The 27,180-nt window shown below is 55.3% G+C and overlaps 1 protein-coding gene across 4 annotated transcripts in view; it reads right to left on the bottom strand.

The window, feature by feature from the left end:
- Positions 1-5,745: 5,745 nt before the first annotated feature.
- Positions 5,746-27,180, bottom strand: part of SPTBN2 (spectrin beta, non-erythrocytic 2) — a 35,633-nt gene continuing 14,198 nt past the window's right edge. For all 4 annotated transcript variants that reach the window (XM_088018159.1, XM_088018158.1, XM_088018160.1 and 1 more), the window contains 30 exons: positions 27,022-27,134; positions 26,692-26,879; positions 25,793-25,910; positions 25,045-25,203; positions 24,406-24,708; positions 23,158-23,311; positions 22,067-22,937; positions 20,205-20,342; positions 19,079-19,835; positions 18,272-18,474; positions 17,802-17,892; positions 17,422-17,568; positions 14,981-15,244; positions 13,572-13,796; positions 13,178-13,267; positions 12,568-12,828; positions 12,351-12,481; positions 11,913-12,117; positions 10,822-11,196; positions 9,865-10,109; positions 9,634-9,772; positions 9,265-9,349; positions 8,788-8,984; positions 8,090-8,232; positions 7,921-7,996; positions 7,777-7,827; positions 7,329-7,549; positions 6,896-7,069; positions 6,288-6,330; positions 5,746-5,979 (listed from right to left, as the gene is read on the bottom strand). In XM_088018159.1, coding sequence (XP_087874285.1) covers positions 5,746-5,979; positions 6,288-6,330; positions 6,896-7,069; positions 7,329-7,549; positions 7,777-7,827; positions 7,921-7,996; positions 8,090-8,232; positions 8,788-8,984; positions 9,265-9,349; positions 9,634-9,772; positions 9,865-10,109; positions 10,822-11,196; positions 11,913-12,117; positions 12,351-12,481; positions 12,568-12,828; positions 13,178-13,267; positions 13,572-13,796; positions 14,981-15,244; positions 17,422-17,568; positions 17,802-17,892; positions 18,272-18,474; positions 19,079-19,835; positions 20,205-20,342; positions 22,067-22,937; positions 23,158-23,311; positions 24,406-24,708; positions 25,045-25,203; positions 25,793-25,910; positions 26,692-26,879; positions 27,022-27,134 — 6,401 coding nt within the window. The remainder of the gene's footprint in view (positions 5,980-6,287; positions 6,331-6,895; positions 7,070-7,328; positions 7,550-7,776; positions 7,828-7,920; positions 7,997-8,089; positions 8,233-8,787; positions 8,985-9,264; positions 9,350-9,633; positions 9,773-9,864; positions 10,110-10,821; positions 11,197-11,912; positions 12,118-12,350; positions 12,482-12,567; positions 12,829-13,177; positions 13,268-13,571; positions 13,797-14,980; positions 15,245-17,421; positions 17,569-17,801; positions 17,893-18,271; positions 18,475-19,078; positions 19,836-20,204; positions 20,343-22,066; positions 22,938-23,157; positions 23,312-24,405; positions 24,709-25,044; positions 25,204-25,792; positions 25,911-26,691; positions 26,880-27,021; positions 27,135-27,180) is intronic.

Below are 27,180 nucleotides of genomic sequence, written 5' to 3'. Positions count from 1 at the left end.
TTGTGGTGGCTCCATAGAAGCTTTTCTGATACCATCAGGCACAAATTCCCCAGGCTTCTCTCCTCCTCCCCAGCGACTTTGATATGTTTCTTTCACTGAATTCTTTTTGTTTCCCAGCCGGCTCTTTCAGAAGAGGCACTGTCCTTCCAATTTTAATACAACTCATGATTTCTCCCAGCTAATTCTATCTACCTCTCCCCTTCCCTCCTCCTCTTGGTCATTTCCTGTTTCTCTCTACATTCAGACTTTTTAAGCATGTATGGGGACCTCCTCACCCGTTTCTGAAATAGCTTCCACTCATCTTCACTATTAATGTTTTCTATCTTGGGTCCCTTCCCTGTGTTCCAGGCCAGGCTGCTGTGCAAATGGAGAGTCTGAACCTGCTATTACCCACCTTCGTACACTGTGTTTTGGGTTCTGTCCACCTCTCCCAATTCCCCAAATTTTCTGAGGTCACCAACACTAATGTTCTAAGTTTTCACCCTTCTAAGGTTTTCATTTCATTCACCATCCTTTTCTCCCGTTTTTATACTGTTCCTTCTCATAGCTCTGACTGCACCGTTCCATCTCCCTCCTCTTTATTCCCTTTTATCTCACTTCCCCTTCCCTCATAGGCAACCATTCTAGTGAGTTTAATGTGTATTATTTTGTTTGTGTTCTTGCCAGACATGTCTTTTCAGTGAGCATTTGCTTTATCCATTTTAAAAAATGTTTTGTTGTGGACATTTTCAAAAAGGCACAGATAGAGGATATTATGATGAACTCTTTTGGACCGTTTCTTGACCCAGCTTTGACAGTTATCAACATTCTGCTGACTTTATCTATCCCCTGTACTTTTTTTTTTTTTTTTAAGATTTATTTGTCAGAGAGAGAGAGAGAGAACACAAACAGGGGGAGCAGCAGGCAGAGGGAGAAGCAGACTCCTTACTGAGCAAGGAGCCTGATGCGGGACTCCATCCCAGGACCTTGAGATCATGACCTGAGCCGAAGGCAGGCGCTTAACCGACTGAGCCACCCAGGCGTCCCTGTACTTTGTTTTTGGACTGGAGTTTTTAAAAGCAAATCCTATGCAGAGAAAGGAGAACCCTCCTACACTCTTGGTGCAAAAACATGCTGGTGCAGCCACTCTGGAAAACAGTATGGAGGTTTCTCAGAAAGTTGAAAATAGAGCTACCCTACGACCCAGCAATTGCACTACTGGGTATTTACCCCAAAAATACAAATGTAGTGATCCGAAGGGGCACGTGCACCTTAATGTTTATAGCAGCAATGTCCACAATAGCCAAACTATGGAAAGAGCCTAGATGTCCATCAACAGATGAATGGATAAAGAAGATGTGGTACACACACACACACACACACACACACACACACACACACACACACACACAAATGGAATATTATGTAGCCATCAAAAAAAAAAGAAATTTGCCATTTGCAATGATGTGGATGGAACCAGAGGGTATTATGCTAAGCAAAATAAGTCAATCAGAGAAAGACAATTATCATATGATCTCACTGATATGAGGAATTTGAGAAATAAGGCAGAAGATCATAGGGGAAGGGAGGGAAAAATGAAAAAAGATGAAACCAGAGAGGGAGACAAACCATAAGGGACTCCTAATCTCAGGAAACAGACTGAGGGTTGCTGGAGTGGAGGGGTGTGGGAGGGACGGGGTGGCTGGGTGATGGACATTGGGGAGGGTGTGTGCTATGGTGAGCGCTGTGAATTGTGTAAGACTGATGAATCACAGTCCTGTACCCCTGAAACAAATAATACATTATATGTTAATAAAAAGAAAAAAAAGCAAATCCCAGACATAATGTTATTTCACCTATAAGGACTTCACTATCTACCTCTAATTAGATCAGGACTATGCTAATATTATCTAATCTTTATATTAAAATTTCCCCTAGATTGTTGCAAATGTCTTTTTGCAATTGGTTTCTTCTAATGTGGATCTAAATAAGGTCCATCGATTGTGCATTTGGGTAAATTATGTAGATGTTTATGTAAATTGTGTTGCATGGCTCATTGTTTTAGTTTTTTCACTAAGCACCTGTGTTGCTGTGTGCTATCTAACCACTGGGTAATACTCCCTAATGTGCAACCACCATGTTTTACCTATCCGTCTCTGTGTGTAGGACACTCATGTTGCCTCCAATGCCCCACTTTTATAAACAAGGTTACAATTATTAGCATCATTACAGTAATTATGTGTGCCCTATTGGATCCCTGTGAGAATTTGAGGGGATATAAACCCAGGGTGGAATTGCTAGGTTGCTGGGTCATTGGGTATACATGGAACTAACTTGTCTAAGTAGTGCCAGGTTGTTCTCTGGAGAAACTGTACCAGTCTACCCTGTCACCTGCAGCACGTGAGGGACCCTGTATATCAATGACTCTGCCAATGTTGGACACTGTCCAGTTTTCTAATTTCTGCTAGTCTAATAGGTATAAACTGATATAGCACTGTTGTTTAAATTTGCATTTCTCTGATCACTGATGATTTTAGGGATCTCCTCTTTTTAGTTTTTTTGTTTGCTCTTCTGTAAATTTCCTGTTCATATGTTTTGCCCAACTTTCTTAGTGGTTGCAATCTCCTCTTTGTTGTTGATTTGCAGGATTTTCTTGTATATTCTAGACATTGATCTCTAAATATTTTCTGTCATTCCACTAAATGATTAACTTTGTCCATGGTGCCCTTCATTGAACAGAAATTCTTAGTTTTTTATGGAATCTAATTAATTTTTGTCTTAAAGTTTGTGCTTTTGCAGTTTTGCATAAGCTGTCCTTTTCTACTCCCCCAAGTCACAAATATATTCTCCTACATTTTCCTCTATTAACAGTAATGTTTTTTACTATTTACACTTAGGTCTGTAGTCAATTTAAAGTGGTACCATCCTGGGGCTCCTGGCTGGCTCGGTAGGTGGAACGTGTGACTCTTGATCTCAGGGTCATGAGTTCAAGCCCCACGTTGGGTGCAGAGTTGACTTAAAAATAAAATGTTAAAAAGAAAAACAAAAGTAGGGCTGTCCAAACAGAAATATACGGTCAGCCATCTATGTAATTTAAAATTTTCCAGTAAAGACATTTAAAAAGTGAAATGAAACAGCTGAAGTTCATTTTAATACTTTTGAAACGCAATAAAGCTAAAATATTTCAACATATAATCAATATAAAAAGTATTTAATGAAATATTTTAAATTCTTCTTTTCCTCTTCAGTTTTGAAGTTGGTGAGCATTTTACACTTACAGGACATTTCACTTTGGCTTAGCCACATTTCAGGTGCTCAGTAGCCACATGTGGCTCATGGCTACTGTCTTGGACAGTGCAGATCTAGAGTTTGCCCTTGGAGGCCATGTTTGGTGAGAAGGCAAATCCATTTTTCTCCAAATAATCCATGTTTAGCTGTTCATGTTTCTCAGACCCGCATGTACTGTATTTTTGTGCTCTAATCTTTCTCATAGCCCTCACTGCTCCATTTCATTTGGTCTCTTTCTGGAACTTTCCTTGTCTTCCACTCATATCTGAAGGTGTCTCTCAAGACTTACTTCCTGACCTTATGTTTATTCTCTTCTATGTCCTGCCACCTAGGTGATGCTCAAAGCACATCTTCATGACTTCTCCATTCCCAGTGACTGACTGCATCCTGTAAGACTGCTGTACTTGGCTGCCCAATTTCCACATTTTACATGCTAAAATGAACATTTCTTCATTAATTTCTCACTCCCATGTACATTTCCTTCTAAAATTTCCCATTATTGCTTCCCCTCCTAACTCCCAGGCTTGCCACGTTGCAGTGGAAAAACGCTGTTTCCCTGAGCACTCTACAATGTATGACTTTTTCTTCCTTTGCACAGCTGTACCTGAAGAACAAGAGAAGGTTGTAGTGCTGATGTATTATTCCATTTAGTCCCCCAACAGATTGTTCCAGTCACATTTATCCAACATGTTGACTGTGGAATACTTCTGAATCTGCTTTTCTTAAGAGAAAGGGAGAATTATTTTGTGGGCTGTCTGGTCTACTAGATGTCATGTTTGGAGACCATTCTGGGGCTGTGTTGTGCAAGTCCCGGGCCTGCACACACCACCTGACCCTTAGTCATGGCTGATGATGGTCAGGGGTCTACTCAGCCAGGGCCCTTGGCCAATTATGCTAAAGATATGGCTGCTTAGGGGCGGGGGTGGGGGGATGGGTGAAATAGGTAATTGGGATTAAGGTGTATATCTGTCCTGAGGAGCACTGGGTGATGCACAGAAGTGTTGAATCACTATATTGTATGCCCAAAACTAATGTAACACTGTATGCTGACTATACTGGAATTTAAAATTTTAAAAAATTACAGATAGGGCTGCTTCTCTGAGCCCCCAAAAGAAATGGTTGTTTGTTTATGGGAAACAGTGAAAGAACAAAGCTTTTCCTGTAGGAGACCACCAAGGCAATACTGTTGCCCTGAAACTTCAACTGCCAAGCCAGAGACAAGGTAGAAAGCTACCTACTTTTTTTTTTATACTTCACCAGATCTAGAATATATTCTGTGTTTGTGTGTGTTTACACACTTTGGATGTACCTCGTGGCTTCCCAGAGTGATGTCATCTTATCAGTCAGTGGATTGGAAACTTGCCACTTATCTGACCCCTGTCTGAACTCCCTTGATCCTCTCTACTGGGGAGGAGACGGAAGATGGGGTCAGTAATCACCCCCACGTGCTCCATTCTCCACTGTCGGGCTGAGCCGTGGCTGAGACTTGCTTGGGCAATTCAGTCTTTCATTTTTGGAAAACAGTCAAGAGAGTCATGAGTAAAGAAAGTTGTGTACCAGGGAAGGAGTTGATCACTGCCTTTTAACATTAGTAGTGCTTGGTTACCATCACCCTGACCCATGGTGAACTTCTTGGGTCTAAAAAGAGGCTTGTCATTGGTCAGCCCAGCAAACTGGAGGTCATGATCATGGGGAAATGAGACCAGGGTAGGGAGGCTCTCAAAATAATGTGGTTCTTTGAGGGCTGGGAGGTGGGGGGCAAAGTGGAAACCTGACATACAGGAGACCAGAGCCAGAGGCAGGGAGGCTTGTGGTCAGGAAAGCAAAGACACCCGGAAGCAGAAAGAGAAGCTGAGCTGTTTAATCACCTCCTTGGCCAGACTCAAGGCTGTGGCTGCCCCCAAACCACTCACACCTGGAAGCCACTGAGTGTCACTGGAGATGGAGTAGCCGCTTGAGTCAGAGGGTAAGTTAGGATGGGAAGGGGGAACTTCGGCGTCTCTGACTCGGTCATCTGGCAATCTTGCCCCCAGGTCCTGCTTCAGCTCTGAGAGGTTCCTGGCTGGTCCCCAGGGGCAAGGAACTGAGGGGCATGCCCTTGCTGCAGTGGGAGAATGACCTGAGGCAGGGGCAGCCGTGCCCACATGGCCTCTGTGGAGGGTGCTGCGCTCTCTGCACCCAGGTCGGGGTTGGGGTGTAGGGCCGGGGGCAGATGGAGGACGTTGGGAGGTGGGAGTGGAATTGGGGGTCGCCTGGGTCCCACCACCAGTCTGGAATTAAATAGCGGAAGAGGAGCGTTGCCCTTGGGAACACTGACTTGTCCTCCGAGACAGTTCCTGGTGATGCGCTGACCTTGGCAACAGACCCTAGCAGCAGGCAGTTGTCCTGACAAGAGGGTGGTCCCTGTTGACGGTCCCTGGCAGTTTCCTGAATCGAGGGAAGAAGCTGGCCCAGGAGTCTTGCCCCCCCCCCCCCCAACTACTTGCTCTTCTTGAAGAAGCTGAAGCGTTTTTCCCTCTCTCGTTCTCGGCCATCCTTGCTGCGAAGTACGACAGGCCCCTCGGCCCCAGCTGGTGACACTGGGGGCATGGTCATGGCCCGGGTCATGCCTCGGGCAGCACTGGGCACCGCTGGCTCTTCAGGCTCTCCGGAGGCGGAGGACGCCGTGGCAATGGCGGCGCTCACCACCCGCAGCCAGGAGCTCATCTCTGCCTGCACAGGGCACAGAGGGGCGGGTGCTCAGCCACAGGGCAGCCGGAAGCTGGGCCCGCGGGCAGCCAGCGCACCTCCGAGAGCTGGCAGAGAAGCGATAGGGCGATTTCATCTCACTGGAGAAAAAGACCCCTTTAAGACGGGGAAGAGGTTTTTGTGCGGCTTTCACCGACATCCAGGTGGCCTGATCGCAAAGGAGACCCTTACTCGAGGAAAAAGGGAGGAGAGGGAAGAAAGGGGAAGCTGCAACTGGAATGTTCCGAGAGTGGCGCAGAGAGACGGGGGCGTGGGAGAAGGGGCCAGCTCACCTCATCCTTGGCCTGGAATAAATACTCTTTTCCATCCTGTAAGCTGTTGGGAGAAAAGAGAAACGTCAGGGCAGAGTGAGAATGTGGGGCGGCTGCATGAGAGCTGGGGGAGAGCTCGGTTAGCAGGCCGACGCCAGGCTGGGGAACACGCGGCTACAGCCCTCAGCACCAGACCAGACACGTCCTGCACATTCTTCAGATTCCCGGGACTGTGCAGAAGCAAAGCCTTCCCGTTCGGCTGCTGAGGATCGTGGTGAGCTCCATCTGCACCCCAGGCCATGCCTCCTGCTCTGGCTGCTTGCTGGCAGGCGGGGGCAGGCCCTGGGAGGCCCTGGCAGCCGGGGAGCACCAGCACCCTCCCTTCAGATTTCCCATCCGGCATCATTATCTTGCTTGCCATCATCAGCAGTCAGGCCTGCCTCTTGGGGCCCCCGCTCCCCTTAGGGTGGAATACAACCAGAATCCCCCACCTTTCCCTCATCTACATGGCCGGCCCCAAACGCCCAGCCCTATAACTATTCCCTCTGCTCCCAGCTTGTGGCCCCCCTTTCCTTTGTATCGCCCCCAGCTCCCCGCCGCCCCATCCCCAGGGCACCTGCCACTCCTACCCCAGCTTGAAGACATGTTTGCGCTTTCGATAATCAAAGGCGACGCTGCCCTGGGCCCTGGCCAGGCTGACAGGCACTTCTCCGTGGTATGGCACTCCCGTGCTGGCTGCCTTTGCGTCCTTATAAAAGCCGAGACTCCCACGCCGCAGGACGCAGTACACGTTTTGCCATGACCTGGGCGGGACCGTGGTGCGGGTGACACGGGTGACCAGTCTCGGCGGGGGCCTAGAACCCTGGGACTAGCTCGGATGTCTGAGGACTGCCAGTGCCACTCCTACCTTTGAGCTCCTCGTCTTTCCCCCCGCCCCGAACCCTCACCTGAGGCCCCACTCTTCTCCTGGGTCCTCCCCCTGTCCCAGAGGGCCCTCCTCCTACAGGGCACCTCCTCCCTGTCTGTGGAGGAGGAGGTTGCAGGGAAGGCCAGGCCCAGTACCTGTTGGCAGCCTTCTTGCCGAAGGCTTCCATCTCCTGTTTGCGACACAGCATCCCCTCCATCTGTTCCTGGGCAGAGAGCTCGGGGCCTCGAGGGGGCAGAGTGGCAACCCGGGCTGACTCGGATGACCTGCTCTGGGGCATCATAGGAGGGGCTGGGCCCCGCGTCCGGGTCTGCTTCTCTCCCCGGAGCCCGCTGGCGTCGTCCCCGGTGCCCGACCCCTGTGGGGAAAATGGAAAACAGCGTCAGCATCAAAGGAGCGGATGGGAAACACCGCACCTGAACGTCATGAGGCTTGAAGTCCAAGAGCTGGTCTTCCTGGTCCCCGTGTGTCCTTTGGGCCCCCGCCCTCTCCTCTGCCCAGCGCCACCACCACCACCTGGCTCACGCCCATCTGCACCCCTTCATCTCCCGGTTACTAACACCCACGCTTCCGGGAGAAACTCACCGGTCCTTCTGCGAAGCTGCCGTGCTCAGGTCTCTGTTGTTCCAACAGGGGCTACGAAGGACGAGAAGCTGTAAGAGGATGCGCAGGACGCTGGAGGGGGGGGGGGCAAGGTCCCGACGGGGGTGCGCAGGGCAGCGGGGTCACCTGTGGGGACTCTGCATCTGCGCAGACTCCGTTAACGCGGGCCTGCTGTGCGGACGCCGGTAGCCGGGGGTGGGTTCTAGAACAGCAGGAGATGACACAGAATGTTAAGCCCTTGCGTCGCTGAGACTCGGCCGCCGCCGCCTCCTTCCCCAGGCGCTCGGGCTCCCACCTGTCCCAGGGAGCGTCAGGTGCCGTCTGGCTGTGCACCGGGCCCCCTTCAGGCTGACCGGCGGGGGGCTCCGGAGCAGGGGGCCGCCTCCTCCGTTCCTCCTCCTCCCTCTTTCTTTTCCGCTCCTTCTCCCGCTCCTCCAGCTGTTAAAACATTCTGGGATCAGAGCACAGACGGGCTCACCTAAGAGGACCAGGGCAGGGGCGCCTGGGTGGCTCTGCTGGTTAAGCGACTGCCTTCGGCTTCAGGTCATGGTCCTGGAGTCCCGGGATCGAGTCCCGCATCGGGGTCCCTGCTCGGCGGGGGGTTTGCTTCTCCCTCGGACCCTCCCCCCTCTCATGCGCTCTATCTCATTCTCTCTCTCAAATTAATAAAATCTTTAAAAAAAAGAGGACCAGCGCACTGGGGAAAGCCGAAAGGCCTCTGCTCTAGCCTGATGGAACAGAAAGGACAGAGAATAGAATTCCAAAAGAAGGTGGGGATTAGAAGCACCGGGGGAGATGGCGTCTCCTAGCGTCAGCCGGTGGAGGAGAGGACGGATGGCTCCTAAAGCTGGGGTGACAAGCGGCACTCTTGGCTCACATCAGGGAGAGGCTGGGCGCAGCGGGAAGAGAAGACGCATCTCCCTCAAGCAGGAGAGACCACAGGCCTGGGGCAGTGGGAGGGGGCGGGCATCCCTAGGGTCCCGCAGCCCTCACCGCGGTGAGCTTCTCCAGCGCACTGAAACGCTCCTCCCAGGCCACCGCTGACTTCTGGAAGGCCTCGTGCCGCTTGATGAGGCTCTCAACTTCATCGACTGTGCAACCCAGCTCAGCACTTCGCACCAATGGCTCTTGGCTGCACAGCCAGGCCTCTGCCATACCCGCGTCTCTCCCAAATACGAGCACTTCCAAAACTGCAGGGGTTGGGGCGGGGGTCACAGGGAGATGGCAGGTCAGAGCACCAGCAGGGCACTGTAGCCACAGACTTCGGAGAACAGGGACACGGAGGGAGCTAGGGCCCCAGAGCAGGGACACAGAGCAGAGCCAGGCAGTGCCAAGGGTGGGCACCTTGAGTTCCATGCCCAGGCCTCTTGGTCTTACCTACTCTAGAAACGACAGGTTCTGGGACCCCCCAGCCCCTTCTCCCGAGGCCTGATGCCCACAGCCAGCTCCCTGGCCCCCGCCGCAGCTCACCAAGCTGGAGCCAGTCCATCTTCTCCTGCCACTTGTCAGCTGTCTCCTGGCGCCGTGCCTGCAGCTGAGACAGCTTCTCTGAGATCTGGGCGGGGCAGGGGGGTGGGGAGCAGAGACGCGAGTTAGCACCCAGTGGGACCTTTCCAGGGTCCCTGGAGGACTCACACAGGGAACTGGTGACTTCTGATGTCAGGAGGCAGACGGTTCTGGGGGAAAGTTGGAATGGGGAAATCCCTGAACAGCACTGAGGGAAGAGAGGGATTTCTACGAAAAGGAAGAATGAGAGGAAGGAAGGAGACCCAGAGGAGCAATCAGCATTCAGGCCTCCCCACCGTGAGGATGGCCTGGCGGCGCCCACACCTCACCCACCTCCTCAGCTGCATAGTGGCTCCTGGCAAGCAGTCCCTGGCCCATGTCGATGCACGAGGAGAAGCGGTCGGCCCTGGCCTCTATCTCTGCCTTGATGCCCTGGTGGTTCTTGATGACCAGGTCTGCAGAGGACACATCCCTGGGGGCACAGAGACCATGTTACTGCTGTGCCCACAACCCTCTCCTGGCCACCAGTCTTCCTTGGAGGCTGCAGGGCAGCGGGGGCCTCACCGGGGCCGCTCCTGGGCGTCCATCTGCAGGTTCACCCCATCCATCCACAGCATCAGCTCCCGGACAGCCTTGAAGAAGCGGAACTTGTCCGTGGTGTCCAGAAGCAGCTGACGGCGGGCAGCAGAGCTTCCCTGAAGCTGGGTCCAGGCCTCGGCCACAGCCTGCATGTGACGGCCGATCTCCTCGGCCTTGTCTCCGGCATAGGCCTTCTGGAGCCGGTGGCCATCATCCTGCACCTGCTGGACCTGCGGGACCCCGGCTCGGAGTGAGGTAGCGCTGGGTGGACTCAGGAGCTGGGGTGTCCCCAGTCCCGGTCTCTGTTCTCCACCTCCTGTCCCTTTTACCAGCCAGAGAGGCAGGAGGCAGAGCAGAGGGTGGGGGGGGGGGGGTGCTGGGAAAAATGAAGGCTGGTGCCCAGCATAAGCCTTGTCATACCCTGCCCTTCTGGGTCTCAACATGGGGCCTGGGGAGTGTGGGGGAGCAAGCCTGTAACGGGACCACTGGCCAGTTGAGCTTTTAGAGGCCTGTCTAGGACACGTGGGACCTCAGAGATTGCTAGAGTGAGTTCAGCTAAGAAGGGACGTGGGTAGTGGCTGACTGGGTTTAAACAGTTGGGAGGAAGAACCTATGCTTATTCGGTGGAGGCCTAGAGCTCTAAGCTGGGGGGGACCAACAGGCGGATTTTAGTACAGTATGAAGAACCTAGCCACCGGGACCATCTGAAAATGTCACGGGCCCTCCAGAAGGCTTGTGGACGCCGTGACTAGACATCCCCTGGCCAGAGAGGTTTTCCTGGAATCCTTCTAACCTCGTCCCTAAGTGTCCCTCCAGAGGATGCCATCCTCCCTGCCTTTCTGCGCCACCGCCCCCCCCACCGCCCCCCCCCCACCGTTTCCCACCAAGTCTCCCTGGAGCCAGCCCCCATCTCCCCGCACCGGTGGGGGGAGGGGGGCGGACCTGGGCGCTGAGGGCCTGGATGTCGTGCTCAAAGGCGCAGTGCCGGCGCTGCAGGGCCTCGGCCGCGTTGAGGTCGCGGCCGGTCCCGTCGGGAAGCTGCTGCTGCTTGTGCTGCACCCGCACCAGGGCCTGGCGGGCCCCGTGCAGGAAACGCTGCAGCTCGTGGGCCGCAGCCAGCACCTGACCCCGCGTGTCCAGCAGCTCGAGCAGGTCAGCCCAGGCCTCGTTGAGACTGTCTTTCCACTCGGCCACGGTGGCCCGGGCGGCATGGCCCCCGGCGATGAGCCCGTTGGCCAGTGTGTTGGCGCCGTCCACGCGCTCCTGACCGATGGTACTTGTGTCCCGGGAAAATTCTCGGAATTTGTCCCGGAGCATCTGGAGGAGACATGGACAGTGCCGTGACGCCGGTGGACGCAGTCCCCGCCCAACGTGTGAGTCTTCTCGCCCCAAACCAAGAACCCACTTCGCGCCCTGGACCACATAGGCCAAAACAGGTTTCTTCCGCAGGGCGGCCGGTTTCCATTTACCCCGGATGTGACTGATGCCCCCAGCCCCAGCAAAAGCCTTGGGGGTGCTTGGAACCTTTGGCCTTCAGACAAGGATACCCTAACTATGGTCCATATATCTGCACTCATGAGGGTCCAAGCCCCCAAACTGTGCAGCGGAACCTCAAGTCCCCCATGCTGTTGAGAATGATTGGAGGGCGCCTGGGTGGCTCAGTTGGTTGAGCGACTGCCTTCGGCTCAGGTCATGATCCTGGAGTCCCGGGATCGAGTCCCACATTGGGCTCCCGGCTCAGCGGGGAGTCTGCTTCTCCCTCTGACCCTCCCCCCTCTCATGCTCTATTTCATTCTCTCTCTCAAATAAACAAATAAAATCTTAAAAAAGAGAGAGAGAGAGAATGATTGGAAATTTCCTTTTTGCCCACATCTACGTACAGGCCCCATGACCTCCATTGTACACAGTTCTACAAATACCCAAGGATGGCTCCTGCTCAGCCTGCTCTCATGCCCCCTGCCCCTGGACCCTCCCCGGTGGGTCCTCTACTCCTCCCAGGGCTGCCCTGCGGCTGGTGTCCACCCCGCACTCACAGTCACGTGCTCATAGTCCTGGCCCAGCTCGTGGGAGGCTGCCACCACCTCGCGCTCCTGGATCCACTGCTCCAGGTCATCCAGCTCGCGGCGGAGCTGGCAAAGGCGCAGGTGCTCCTGCAGGCGCTCCCGCCGCTCTCCAGCCAGCTCCTTGAGGCCGGCATACAGCTTGTCCACCTGGGCTTGGCGGATCGAGAGCCGCGTGCTGCGGGGGCGGGGCAGGCACCGTGGGACTCAGGATGCTGGGCTCTGACCCCTAGCCTGTTCCATAGAGTCCTGTCCGCCCTGGCCAACTACCTGCCAGGTCTCTGCTCGTCCAGCTCTCTAGACGGTTCTGTACACGTGTGGTACCGAAGGCTCCGCAATCCGCGCACCACCCTGGAACCAGCTCCCGTCCCCACAGGGGCTGTTCTCCCCTTTGTTGGCCGCCGTGCTCACCTCTCTGGGTGGTTGTGGTCAATCATGTCTTGGCTGCTGGCTGCCAGCTGGTGGATGGTCTGAGCGTAGTCGGCCAGGGCTTGCTCCAGCCCCTGATGCTTCTTCACCTCCGCCTGGGCGCTGAGCTCGTCCTGGGGACGACAGTGGGCATCGGGGAGGAGGGTCTGCGGGGAGAGAGCGGCAGCCCCCGCAGCCTGAGCTCTGCCCCGCCTCTCACCTTGGCTTTCTCCTGGCCCATCATGTGTAGCTCCTGCTCACCCATCCAGGCCTCTGCCTCGGCGGCATCGCGGTAGAACTGCTGCGCCCGCAGGGCCTCCTCCAGTCGCCTTCCTCGAAGCTCCAGCTCACGGCTCAGGCGTTTCCACATTTCCTGCAGCTCGGCCAGCTCGGGGCCTGCCGCCGCCGGGCCCAGAGCACGCTGCCGCTCCGTGAGGTCTGCGATCCGCGGCTCATGGCCCTGTATCTCCTTCTGCAGGGTCTGTCCACGGCGGCGGAAGAGGACATTCTGACAGGGGACCCCCTCAGCCTCCCGTCCCCTACACCTGCTCCACATCCGGCCCCTCACTCCCAGTCCTTTCTCCCTGCGTCCTCCTCACTTGCCCCCTTCTTGGGCCCAAGGTTGGGACGGTAGCACCCCTTCGATCTGCCTGATCTGCGACGGAGGGAGCCCACCCTCCTGCGGTGAGGGAAGGCCCACCCCTGAAGTGTAGGATCACACACCGCCTCGAGCAAAGCCAGAGAAACCCCAAGGTTTTTTAAGAAAAGACAAACTTCCGAGTCTGGGAGGCCCTTGGGACCTTTTCTTTTGCCTTTAGCCTCGGCCTCACCTGGTTTTTCTTCATGAGAAGCTGGACACTGGGCAGGTCCTTGCCATGCTCCGTGGAGCTAGCCATGGGCAGCCGCTCTGTCACCCACAACTGCATGAGAAAGAGGGCGTCCGTGGAGGTGCAGGGGGCAAAGTAGGGGTTGGACGGCGGGGAGGCCTGGGGGAGGTTTTCCAGGGCTCCTGGTGTGTGTGTGCTGGGAACAGTCATCTCTGAGTCTGAGGTAAAGGGACCTCAAGGGCATCCCCAAGGCATCCCCTGTGTTCAGTGCCAGAGGGAAGAGAAAACAGCACCACTGGCATCTCCCCAGCATCCAGGAAGGAGACTAGAAAGCGAATGGCAGGGAGCAACTTGCCCCGGTGACAACACTACCCCATCGCAGACCCTAGGGACTCACGATCTCGTCCTCCACGTCCCGGTGGAACTGGTGCTGCTCTCGAGAGGCTTGCAGGCGCTGGCAGCGCTCCGCCATGGGCCGGGACAGGGCCCGGAACTTCTCCTCCACGGCCCTCGAGGTCCGCTCCACCTCCCCCGCACCCTGGTCCTCCTGGGCCAGCGCCGTTGCCTGGGCCTGGATGGCCTCCACCTCCTTCTCTCGCACAGCCATCTCCCGTTCCAGCATCTGTAACCCGGGCAGGGGAATCAGCGCACGTATCGCTGGTGTAGCCAATGGAGATTTCTTATCCCCGGAGCTCACCCTACAGAGAGCATCTCCTCATGGTCTAGCTTGGTGGATCTCAAACTTTACTATCCCTAAGAGTCCGGGGGGCTGTGTGATAACTGGGCCAGTTATCAGTTTACTGCCTCTCAGGCCCAAATTCTCCTCGGTTCCAGGTCCGTCTTACCCTGGTTTGGCGGCTGACCCGGGTCCACATTTCTCATTGCCAGCTGGTGCAATGCTAGGTCTTGTGAGTAGGGGGCGCTAGAGGGTCACCACAAGGCGCCGGAAGGGAAGGTGCAATTTCTGGGTCCAGTGTGCCTTTCTTCTTGCTCCTGAAGCAAAACTGCCCATGGTGCGCAGGGAAGCCCGTGGCTCTCGCCCTCCAGCAAGTTTTGCTGGCATCCCCGTGGCAACGTTCTACTGGCCAGTCTTGGCCTGCCAGCTCTAGACCTGCTTGGTCCCATGATAACCCCAGCAAAGTTCTACAACATCCAGCGGGCCTTGGCCCTCTCCACTGAGGTCTGAAATTCAGCTTTGGGGTGGTGGTGGTAGCGGTGGGGGAAGCATCTTGTTCCTCCTTGGGTACCCCTCCTCAGCCCCAGAGATAGTAGCTGCTCCGTACATCTGCTATTCCTGTACTCTTTACAGCAGGGACCAGCAAACCCAGCCCCCTACCTGCTTTTGTGAATAAAGTTTTATTGGCACGTAGCCACATCCATTACACATATAATTTTACATATTGCCTATGGCAGCTTTTGCCCTACAAGAACAGAGTTCTTGTGACAGAGATTGTATGACCTACAAAGGCCAAACTGTTACTGTCCACCCTTTACAGAAAAATGTTTTCTGATCCCTGCTTTTGATTTCTCTTTACTCTTTTTGGTGAACACCTTCTACTAATTGATACTTTTTATTAAAGTTTCCCTGTTTAAGTTGGAGCGTGGGTTCTGTCTCCCGACTTTTACTCTGGCTGATACCCACTCCTAAGAGATTCTGATACGGTGGCCCATGGACCTCACTTTGAGAAATACCAGGAAAGATGTTGTCTGTGAGGCCTTAGAATGACCTCCCAAATCTCAAGAGCTACAGACTCCCTCCTCCTTTCTGCTGCCGTTCACCATCCCCATCACAGGCCTGCAGAGCACCTGTTGCTTCTTGAGCAGAATGTTGACGCTGGTGAGGTCCTTGCCATAGTCGTCAGAGTGCAGCTGGGCCTGCAGGCTCTCCAGCCAGCTCTCCAGGGCAGAGCAGCTCTGGGCAAACAGCTCGGCTCGGTTGGCATCGAAGAGGCTGCGGGCCTTGGCCTGGGTGGTGCTTTCCAGCCTGTCCCAGCGCTTGTGCAGGTCTCCCAGCTTCTCGGACACCAAAGCTTTCAGCTCTGGCTTCTCGAGAGTCAGTTCCCGCCCTTCCTGGGGGATGGGACACAGAAGGGGTCAGCGTCAGAATTAGGTATCACTGAACTTTACGGGTCAGTAGCAGACCAGGGAGCTAAAGGGCAGGAGGAACCTGAGGTGTAGGCAATAATTCCAAGTTCTTGGGTATTCTCCACAACACACTCATCTCAAAGGTTTCAAACCCCTTCTAAACCGCTTCCCCCCCAACCCCCCGCCGGCTGATTACACCCTACTTGTTCAAGGCCCAGCTCAAAACCTCATTTCAAGGAAGAAGCCACAGAGACCTTTACTATGTCGGGCTCCCTTGTGCTTACAGCCTCTGGGGTTAGGCACACATGGTCTTGTGTATTTGCCATGCCCTCCTGTTTCTCAGTGAGTCACCCCTCACCTGGGTTACATACATGCGAGTCTCACCGCGCTCCCCCCTCCCAGCTTTTCTGCTTGAGGACTTTGGCTGCTGGGGAGGTGAGGGAAGCATGGTCTCTTGATCTGTATGCAAGGCAGACTGGAAGTGCCCGGGAGTTAGTGCCCTAGGAAGCAGCCCTCAGCCAGTGACAGACGGGGAGCCGGCGGACATTCTTGTGCCTTGGTTGGAATAAAGTGGCTGTGTGTTCTACACAGTCTCCCAAGGTGCCTCATTCGGACTGAGTGCCTGTTGCCCCCTGGGGTGGCTGGCATGGCTTCGGACCCATTATCGAACGCCTTTCCTTTTCCATCCCAGCTTCCCACCCCCCTACTAGTGTTTTCTGTGCGCATCTCCCACATATGTGGCCTGTACTGGAAGCCTTGTTTCAGGCTCTGCTTCTAGAACACAAACCAAGGCACTGCCTTGAGGCCACTTTATGCATGGCTGTCAGGATGAAGAGTTAGAGCCTAGCACTGCCTGGGTAACTTCATGAACCTTCTGCATGATCCACACGTCAATGCACAGTCCTTACGTGTGATCAAGGCTTTTCATGACCCGACCGGCCAGGCTTTTCCCATCTTTTCTCCCATGGGGCCCCTTTCCACATTCTGTGTTCCTGCCAGACTGACTTACCCCCTTGTTCCCATACAGGCACCCCACTTCCACACCTCAGGTTTCCTGTTTGCACTGTTTTCTCTACCTAGAAACATCCTTCCTCCAATATCTCTGCTTGTCCAAATTCTACTCATCCTTCAGGGACTGCCCTGGAGGCGCCTGCCTCTAGGATTCCTCTACCTCCTCTCTCCTCGTAAACAAAGGTTTATGGGCACAGAGCTTTACGGGCACACACAGAGGGCCCAGGCTTTATCAGGCCCTCTCTTACTGCGGTTGTCATATTCTGCTTTGGCTTTAACTTAGGTTTTTGTGGATCTGCCTCATATCCCGGCTGTAGTGTCATTCCTCAAGGGTGGAGCCCATAGTAGAATTGCCTTCATTCCCCCTCTTGGTGCCCAATTCAATGCTTTGCGTATAGCAGCACCCAGGAAATATCTGCTGAGCAAATGGAAACACTAGACATACACTGGTCTCCTCCTCTCTCCAACCATCATGACCTTGAGGGAAGGAAAGTGTCTTTTTATGTATCTTGCAGGGTGCTGAGCACACATGATGTCGCCCGGGAACACTTGCTGAGTTGAAATAAAGTTTTACCTCTGCTCAGCTCTAGAAGAAGTCGTGGGTTTAGAGACCAAGTACCAGGAACAGCAAGGCTTAAAAGCACGGGTTGGCAAATTGTGCTCTGGGGGCCAAATGCGGCCCCCACCTGTTTTTATAAATAAAGTTTTATTGGAACACAGCTACACTCAATCATTATGTATTCTCTATGGTTGCTTTTGCGGAGAGTTGAGTAGTCATAGCAGAAACCGTGTGGCCTGCAAAGCAAAAATATTTACCGTCTGGCCCTTGAGAGAAGTTTGCTGATCCCTGCTGAAGAGTGTCATCCTGCTCTGGACCCAGGGATAGTTACCATGTTGACCCAAAGCTGGAGCTTGGCTCCCTACTAATTTGGGCTTTCCCAAAGTTCTGGAGTCACTGTCTCAGAGACCTAAGACTTTTGTTCCCCAGACCATAAGTTTCCATCTTGGAGGTCTGGCACCAGAGACCCCATGACCTCTAACCCTGAAAGAACCATCGCCTGAAGCCAGGATCCCCCCCTGCACTGTGGCCAGGATCGTGTCCGGAGGAGGACCCAGGGCTCTCTTCTTGCTGCTGCTGTCACACCACTCACCTTATCTACTTTGTCCAACCAGTCTTTGTTGGCGGCCAGCTCGGCCATGAACGCCTGGTGCTTCTGCCATTTGGTATGCAGGTTGCGGGCCTCGTCATAGGACACGTCCTGGGCTGTCAGCATCTTCTCATCAATCCAGAGCTTCAGCTGGACCAAGCACAGAGCAGGGGTGGAGAAGGGCAGAGTACATTTCAGATGCGGTGAGGCATAAGGGGGTGAGGTGAGCTGGGAGAAGTGGTGGATGTGGGGGGAAGCCAGGCAGAGGTCCACTTACTCAGGTGATACCGCAACGGTCTTATTCTAGGCTCAGAAAGCTGGGGCACGTTAGCAAAGGGATGGCTGGGGAATGTGGGAGGGGACATGGGGGAACAGAGCCTCACCTCGTGACAGTCCTGTAGGAAATGCTGCTGCCCTCGGTTGTCCCGAAGACGGCCCAAAAGCTGCTGCACCGCTTCTTGATTCTTCTTGTGTCTGTAATGACAGTCCCTTGTGAGGCCCTCGAACTCACTGTCAAAGGGCTATGACCCTGTAACTAACCTAGAGGCCTTCAGTCCTCTTGCTATGGGGACAATGCCTTCCTGGAGCACTGCAAGACAACCCGGGATCATGGATGTCCAGCATCCAGCTAGGCCAATGGACTTCATCTCCCCTGGTGTGGGGGAAGCAGAACTTCCCAGCTCATGGCTTAGTCCCTCTCTGACCACTAAGTTCTTCCTCCTCTACTTTTCGTCAGCCCCCACCACCATCTGTCTGTGCTGCGTTCTCCAGCTTCTTCATCAGTGGAACCGGCCAGGCTGTTCTCGCTCACTTCCCCACCGGGGCTCCCATGTACCCACTGTCTTCATCATACCTCCTCTCGATGGAGTCGGCCTTCTCCTGGATCTTCTCGGCGTGGATGTTGCCCCCAGACACCAGCTGGTGCCCAGCCTCCAGCAGCCCGCGGATCCGCTCTCCGTTGGCATCCATGGTGCTCATGAAATCTTCCAGTTTTTTTATGGCAGTATCCGCAGCTTGGAGCGTCCCCGGCATCTCCGTGTGGGACAAAACGTATTCCTGTGTGGGAGGAGAGGTACGCAGCTCACTTCTGAAAAGTACTTGTCGACTTTTCAGAAGGGACCTACTGAAGGATGCATCAGACGTGGAGGCCAGCTGGGGAGGGGAGGGTGGACGGTCTGGTTCTGAAGACAGTGTTGGGGGGGTGTCTGATTATGCCACAGGCTCGCAAAGTAACAAGGGAGCTGGGCAAGAGGACCTTAACAGCCCAAATCCTGTTCCAAATTATTTCTGGCCACTGATTTGATTTAACAGTTACATGACAAGTCAGGTTTTTTATTTCTTCTCAAGTCAGTTTTGGCAGGTTATATTTACATTTTTTTTTTTAAGTAAGTGCTGAAGCCCAACGTGGGCCTTGAACTCGCAACCCTGAGATCAAGAGTCACATGCTCTACTGACTGAGCCAGCCAAGCACCTGCATCTTGTTTTTGTTTTTTTTTTTTTTTTACTCCTGTATTTTTTTTGCACATTCTCCCTGTCCATCCCGGTTCCTCAATTACTCCACCCGCTGCCATTTCCTCCCCATCCACCTCTCTCTCATCCACCCTTCCCTGTCCCTAGTCCCCTCTTCTTCCTGGGTGGGACTCTGTGTCCCTGCTCTCACCTGGCTGCTGAGCACGCCCTCAGCCTGGCGCGCATCCCGCAGGAAGCCTTGGAAGCCATGGGCCTGGGCCAGGCGGCCTTGCCGGCTCTCCCACATGCGGCCCAGCTCCTCCCAGCCGGTGCCCAGGGCTTCCAGTCGCTGCCGCAGGAAGAGGCACTGAGGATCAGCCTGGTCACGGGTCACCTCCTCACCCAGGGCCCGGAGCCGGCTGTACTCCCCGCGGGCCCGCTCCACCTCTCCCCGCAGGGCTGCGTGTTGGGCCAGGAGGGCCTCTGCCTCGGGCAGGGTGGCTGGCCCTTCTTCAGAGGCCACAGAGGTCTGCGTGCGACCGAGCCATGCCTGGAAGTCATCTAAGCTGCGCAGGAAGTCCTGCAGCCTCCGCGCCTCACCCAGTGATTCCTCCCGGCGTCGCATGGTGGCCCTCAGGTCTTCCCAGCCAGCTTGGACCTCTCCAAGCCGGGCATGGATGGCAGGGGCTTGGGCGGGGTGGCCAGCGGCCAGGGCATTGGCCTCTCGAGTCAGTTCGCCCACCCGGGCAGCGATGGCCTCCAGGTCCCGCTCGGTGCCGGCCAGCTTCCGCTGCAGCGCCAGCACCCCGGCCAGGTCATTGCCCAGGCCCTGGGTGGACTCGATGACCTTGGTCTTTTCTCTCATCCAGGCCTGGGTCTCTGTGCATTCTAAGTGGTAGTTCTGGATGCTCAGGGCTGATGTCAGAGCTGCCTTCTTGCCATCGGCCAGGGTCCGAAACTGCTGCCACCTGAGGGTGGAGGGGGGGGTCTGGTGTCTGGAGCTGCTCAGCTTCCCTGCGCTGTCCGGGTATATCTGGAAGCTTCTTCCCTGCCTCTCCTTTGGGATATTCTACCACCTGCTCGTGCTGCGTTGAAGAGGCCGCTCCGGGCTCATCCTCCCTTGACTCCTTGATTACTCCCTGTCCAGGCACAAGCCTTTTTGGACTACCTTCACCTTCTTTCATTCCCTTCCTCATTTCCCACCTCTGCCCCACAACGTATTCCAGATGGCCTTCTTTCCTCATTTTTAGCCTCCGTACCATGCCCTCTAGGACTCCCCCTTCTGGCTGCCATCCCCGTCTGCTGCATCCTTTCTTGGTTCCCCTCCCCAAGCCCACCTGTGGTTGAGCTGCTTCTGGGTATTGACAATGCTGTCCTTGCCCGGGGGGTTGGCCTTCAGCAACTGTTCCGCAATGTCGTTCACAGCAGTGATCCGGGCTGCGAGGGCATTCATCTCAGGCTCCAGGGTCTCGAACCTGAGCAGGTGGAGGAGGGTGCAAGAGGTGGTCATGGGTCGTGGAAGTGGTGAAGTACCAGCCCACCTCCCCTAAATGCCCAGGAAAACGCCCCTCTGTCAACATGTGGCTGACTTATAGGAGTCTCTGCACATCTTAACCTACGAGGTCTGCAGTTATCTGTGGGTCAAGTGGGGAGCCCCAAGTCCCCCCCAGACAAGTAGAAAAACAATAATCTCTAGAGTGCTCAAGAAGATGGTGGAAGTTAAATATCAGGAACAGTTGCACAAGCCAAAGTAACGCCTGGCCCAACGCCTCATTCTTTATCAGAATCTCCCTATTCCTCCTGGGACTGACCCTTTATTTTCTATTTTTTTAAAGATTTTATTTATTTATTTGACAGAGAGAGACACGGCGAGAGAGGGAACACAAGCAGGGGGAGTGGGAGAGGGAGAAGCCGGCTTCCCGCTGAGCAGGGAGCCCGATGCGGGGCTCGATCCCAGGACCCTGGGATCATGACCTGAGCCAAAGGCAGACGCTTAACGGCTGAGCCACCCAGGCGCGCCGGGACTGACCCTTTAGGCACCTAACTGGGTCCCATCCTAATACCAGGGGTTAAAAAATGAACTGACAACCAAAAATATTTGAGTGATAAAGATGTGAAGCATAACTTCTGTGATATTCTCACAGTCTGCAAATGGTTTCCGTAAAGGGCAAATATTTCAGGCTGTGTGGGCCATAAGGTCCCTGTCATGAGTATTTAGCTCTGCTGTTGTAGTGCAAAAGCAGCCAGGGATGATATGGAAATGAATGAGCCTGGCTCTGTTCCAATAAAGATTTAAAAAAAAAAAAAAAAAAAGGCAGTGGGCTGGAGTTGGCCCCAGAATTACAGTATGCTGATCCCTGCCATAGGATATCTTGAAAACTTAAAAAAAAAAAAAATCTTTAAATACATTTTTAAAACCACCAGGAAATTTGACTATGGAATGAGTAATAGATGATATCAAGGAATCGCTAATTTTGTTCTATACGATAATTAATGGTATAGTGGTTCTATATGAAAAACGTCCTTTCTAAATCATTTTAAGATGTATTATTCTGTAAATAAAGCTACTTGATAAGGTTAATCAGTGTATCTGTCTAAAGGTCTATAACATCAAAGCCTCAGCTATTTTAAGTCCACACACACATAATTTACTATATTTGAGAATACTTCTTCCTATTTCTTAGAGGACACATCGTGGGGAACACAGAAGTGAAATGATAATCTGGGGATTTGCTAATTTTTAAAATGAAAAATAATCAAATATAGCAAGATACTGACAATTACTGAATCCGGGTGATGGGGTACTAGAAGTTTGTGGTATGTTTTCTCCTTTTGAGTACGTTTGACATTTTTCATGAAAGCAAAACCCAGACAACTGTTAAGACCCAAAGGGTCGGGGGTGCCTGGGTGGCTCAGTCGTTAAGCGTCTGCCTTTGGCTCAGGTCATGATCCCAGGGTCCTGGGATGGAGCCCCGCATCGGGCTCCCTGCTCAGTGGGGAGCCTGCTTCTCCCTCTGCCTCTGCCAGTCTCCCTGTGTGTGCTCTCTCTCTCCCTCTCTCAAACAAATTAGATCTTAAAAAAAAAAAGAAGACTCAAAGGGTCGTAGCCAGAGCAGGCGGTTTACAGAAGGGCCCACAGCCCACACGTGGGCTGTCCCACTTGCCAGGCCCTCCCAGAGGGCATCCGCAGGGGGCCTACCTCTGCTGCACCACCTCCAGATCCTCCAGGCGCTCAGGCAGGGCCAGCCCGTTGAGCCACTGCTCCTTCTCCTCCACCCACAGGCCACAGGCCCCCGCCTCGCTGAGCATGGTATAGAGCGCCAGGGCTGCTTCCAGGGCCCGCGCACGCTCGCCTGCCCGGGCCTGCAGCTCCTCGTAGTGCCGCTCCAGGCTAGGCACCCTGCCCTGCACCTCTGGTGTGCAGCTCAGCGCAGGGGGCAGGGCGGCGGCCTGTTCCCTCAGGGCATCCAGGGCTGGCCGGTGGCTCCGGATCTCCTCCTCCAGGGCCCGATGCTGCCGGGCCAGGGCCTGCGTGGAGAACTCGTCGTGCCCCAGTTCGGGGCTGGACACCAGGCGCAGCGCGTCCACCAGCCAGGCCTCCATGTCGTTTGCATCGGCCTGGAACTGGTAGAGGCTGGCGGCCTGGGCAAGCCGCTGGGCACGCTCCTCTGCCAGGGCCTCCAGCCGCTCCCACTGGGCCTGCAGCTCGGCCATGCGGGCGGCAGCCTGGCTGGCCCCGGGATGGCCCTCTGCAACTAACTGCTGGCCCTGTTCCAGCGTCAGCTTCAAGGGCCCCTGCCGGCCACTCATCTCACCCCTCAGGGCTGTGTGTTTGTTGAGCAGGCGGAGGACGCCAGTCAGGTCCCGGCCAGTTTCTGCGGAGGCCAGCAGGTGTTGCTGCTCCCGAACCCAGGCCTCAGCCTCACCCACCTCCCAGAGGAAACGCCAGAGGCGCCGGGACTCCTCCAGCCGGGCCCGCCGGGCCGCAGCCAACTCGCACAGCGCCTCGTAGCTCTGCTCCAGGGAGGCCACCCGCTCTGACACCAGCTGGGGGTCGCATGGTTTGTACTCTGAAAAGGTCGGGGTAGAGGGTTGAGAGCTGTAGCCCAGCCATCCCGCTGCCCCCTACCCATCCCTGGTTATGAATCTCTACACACACCGCCCCTTAAGCCTCCCTCCCTAGCTCCGTCACCTCCATGCAACCCTCATCCTTCCTGTCCCCATTTTCCCAGTCTGGCTGTTTTCCTTCCTGAGCCGCTCCCTGCTCAGCTCCTTCCCCCCAGGGTTCACCTTTGCCTGGGTCACAGAAGCGCAGTGCAGAGGCGCTGACGGCCCGCACCCTCTCAGCCTGCACGGCGATGTCCGCTTCCACCAGCTCGTGCAGCTGCAGCAGGTCCTCCACTCCGGCCAGATGCTTGCCCAGGTCGTGAGACTGCAGCCGGCCCTGCCGGGACAGGCGGCGTGCCCGTGCCCATCCGAGAGCTCCCAGGTCCCGCCCCGCCAGGCCTCTTTCAGGCCCACCGCACGCGCGGGCCAGCCTCGCTCCCTCTTCCTGGATCCACTGCACCTCCCAGCCTCCTTGGGTGGCTGCAGGGGTCACACGCAGATGAGCACAGCCGCTCCTGTCTGTCGGCCCCCACTCACACACGCAGTGATGCCCCAGTTCTGTCCCGGCACCCCGGCCGTCTCGTACTCAACTCCCCTCCTGTGGAACGACTGACTTTCTTACTAAATCTTGCTCCCGAAATCTCCGTTCTGACTCATCTTCTCAGCCCCAGAATTATCGCCACCCTCCTATGGTCACGGCTCAGCCCCCAGCACCCCAGCAATTCCAGGGTCTCTCCAGACCCACCCTCATCCCCATCCTTTGCCTAGATCGCTGCACAGCCTCTAACTGGCCCCTCGGCCCCCCTTGGGCTGTCCACGGCCCTCCTTCACATTGTGGTCAAAGTGACCTTTGAAAACATGAAGGCAGAACCACGTCTCTCCTTTCCAAAACCTTCTGATTGCGCTCAGTTCTCCACGTTACTCTGAACAAGACCCAAACCCCTGAGCAGGCCTGTCAGGCCCTGGGGGAGCAGGCTGCTCCGCCCTTACCTCATCCACGGCCCCTCCTGTTCTCGCAGGGCCCCGGCCCTCCTTCCTATGCTGAACACAGCACGCCCGTGCAGGCCCAGGGCTGTTCCTTCTGCGCGCAACATTCCCTGCTCACAGCCCCTGTGCCGGCTCCTTGTGTTAGTTTGCGTTTCCTCAGAGGCCTTCCAGGACCACCTCACCCCGTGGCCCTGTTCAGTTTCCTTGTAGGTTCTATGTCTGCCTGCTATTTTGTTTCACGTGGGCCCAGGGGTCTCCTCCTCAGCCTCCTCCCACCACGATGTGAGCCCTGCGAGGGCAGGGCCCTGTTTGCTCCGTGTGCCCGCATCGGGGTCAGGGCCCGGCACCGAGACTTACTCCACCAAGACGCGCCAAGGGAACGGACCTCCAGTCGTACTCCCACAGTCCTGCTCCCCCCTCCCTGCCCCCTCGTCCCACTGTTACCTTCATCTCTTCCATCCAGTCCATGAGGTAGAGCAGGTCCTGAAACACCTTCTGCAGCTCCAGGTTGAGGAGGAGCCGCTCCCGCCGGGCGGCCACCATCTGCCGCAGGAAGTCCCAGAGGCGCGCCACGTTGTGCTGCCGCGCCGCGATGCGCTTGATGTCATGGTAGCGCTCGGCCGCCAGCTCAGCAGCCACGGCATCGACGGCCTGCACCCGGCCGCTGTAGGCCACGATGTCCGTCTCAATGGCCTCGTGCTTCCGCACGGCCGCCTCAACGGCCGCCAGCTCCAGCCCGAAGTTGTCCTGCGGCGGAGGGCAGGCGAGGGGAGGTGGGGGAGGTGGGGGAGCTCAGGCACCCCAGCTCCGCCTGCTCGCCCCTTCTGCTCTCGGGGGCACTTCCGCTGCAAGATGCCAACTCCACATGGTGGCTCTGTTTCCTCTCTACCCTGTCCCATCCTGGACCCTTTCTCCTGTTCAAGCCTCTGGCCCTGATTCGGGGGTGGGGGGGGGGCTCTTGGTCGTCTTCTCTGTGCGATGGAATACGCCATGTTACAGGGCTCGTAACCCACCTCTCTCTCTCTCTCTCTCTCTCCCACTTCTCCTGCCCACCCACGCAGGCCAAGAACCCCCCTGCCCTACCTGGGCCACGAGGCGCTGGTTCTCGCCAAGCCAGGTCTCCCGCATGGCGGCTTTGCGGTCGAAGCGGGCGGCCAACTGCTCCAGCTTCTCCTGGCGGATGAGCTCGGTGCGCAGGGCCAGCTCGCGCTCATGCTCCGCTTTCTCCAGCCGCTCCCAAGCCTGCGAGGTGGAGGGACAGCATTGGTGCCAAAGGACCAGGGCTCAGGAAGTGAGGGTGGGGAGGGGTCATCGCGACTGGGGGGCACACGATGAGTCCCAGGGAAGCTCGGTCTAGTGGGTCTGCGGAATGTGGTCAGTCAGACACCTGTGCACGGAAGCATGACAAACGGACCGTGTAAGCGCCACGGGGCCACACGAAAGCACGTCTGCTGACCGATGAGGACTGGAGGGGGACAGGGTACAATGAAAACCACTGGCCTTGTTTGTGGTGGTGGGACCGTGGGTGAACCCTACTGTTTATACTAATCTTACAATGCCATCCGTGAAAAACATAAAATAAAGGCAGAGAGAGTGAATCAGGGCCATGCCGAACAAGATAAGCGACTGGGGTCTGAGTTTATGATGCGCACTTCCATGGAGAGACAGAGGGAGGAGGAAGGGGGATGTTCGGGGCGCACGACAGCATGTGTGAGTCACGGCGTCGGTACCACGGAGGGCCTTGGGCAGCCGGGACAAGCGCTCCGGTCAGGGCAGTGGGGGCTGGTGCCAAGGATGGGACATCTGTGGGGCGGGGAGGGAGGCTGTGCACCTTGTTGATGTCAGAGATGAGCCGGCCCTCGCGGGGCGTGTAGACCTTCTGATTGTTGGCCCGCAGCTTGCTCTGGGTGGTGAAGAGCAGAACTTCCAAGTTCCCCTTCTCAGTGAACCTGAGGCAGGAGGCCAGGCTGGGGTCAGAGTCAAAGGCCACACAGGCACAGGGACTCTACATTTCAAAACGAAGTGTCCTGTGCTGCTTTTCTTCTCAAGATCTCAGTGCAAAAGCCGGAAAATATGGACAAGCAAAAAGAACGTAATTTTAAAACAAATGAAAATCAGAAAGAAATGACCAGTTACACTTTGGCATGCACCTCAAATCATTCTTGGGATGTGTAGGAACAGATGTTTTCTGGATTAGTATTAGTTTTGGAGCTGAAACATACTAACTCCGAAAGAGCTCAATAATAGACAAACCAAAGTTGTAGCATGTACTGTACAGAGCTGCGTACTGGCGATCCCACCCTTGAAAAAAAGTCCATTTCTAAAACAGGTAAACAGTCAGAACCTTTGCAGTGTGCACGGCACCAGCCACACTCCCGTGTTGCTGGCGATGACCTGCCTGTCAGATCCAATCCCCCTGTCCCTAAGCCGGGAGTGGGTTCCGAAACACCCGGCCAGTCATCTTATCTGAGCAGATCGCACTGACTCTACCTACCACAGTAAGCATCTCCCCAGCATGACTTTTTTTTTTTTTTTTTTAAATGGATCATCATTTAAAAAATTTATCTTGGAATTGCTTCTGGCACTTTGAGCTGGGGGAAAGGAGCCTTCACTGCATTTATGTCCTGCCAAATTTCCCTCCCAAAAGGCCACCCTGATTTAGGCTTCTTCTCCCATGAGCATGGCTCAGGGCCGACGTGCTGCAGCAGGGGGCGGCCCAGGAGCACCTACTTGGGTGGCTTCTCCACGGTGCGGTAGGAATTGAAGGACTGCAGCTGGTTCTGGACCCCACTCAGGGAGTTGGCCAACTGCCGGTCATTGAGGGTGACAATTGTTTGCTCAATCCATTGCAGCAGCTCTGAGGCCAGGGACTCGTACTTCTCCACCAGGCGCTCGGCCTCCATGGCATGGTCCAATACCTGTGAGACAGCGACAAGGGGGTCCTGCCTACGGGGTCCCTGGCCCAGCCCTGCAGCTCCCCCCGTCTCTGCTTTCGCGGAGGAAGACCCCCCCCAGGCAGGACCTCTTTTCCAACCGCCTCACGCGGGGTCAGGGGGGTACCTTGCCAATCCTTTTGCCTTCCACAGCCAGGGCCTTCATCTTGGAGAAGTAGTGATAGTAAGTAGCCACGTAAGTGATGATTGACTTCTCGTCTGGTTGGTCCACGTTCACATCTGAGAGAAAGGACCGCTCAGGTCAGGCACTGATGTTTAGAGATTA

Source organism: Eumetopias jubatus, unplaced genomic scaffold, assembly GCF_037043125.1.
Source record: "Eumetopias jubatus isolate StellerSeaLion01/CBP00866 unplaced genomic scaffold, mEumJub1_p1.0 scaffold_13, whole genome shotgun sequence".
NCBI lineage: Eukaryota > Metazoa > Chordata > Mammalia > Carnivora > Otariidae > Eumetopias > Eumetopias jubatus.
Note: the sequence above shows the minus strand (reverse complement) of the source record. Positions and strands in the feature narration are given on the sequence as shown.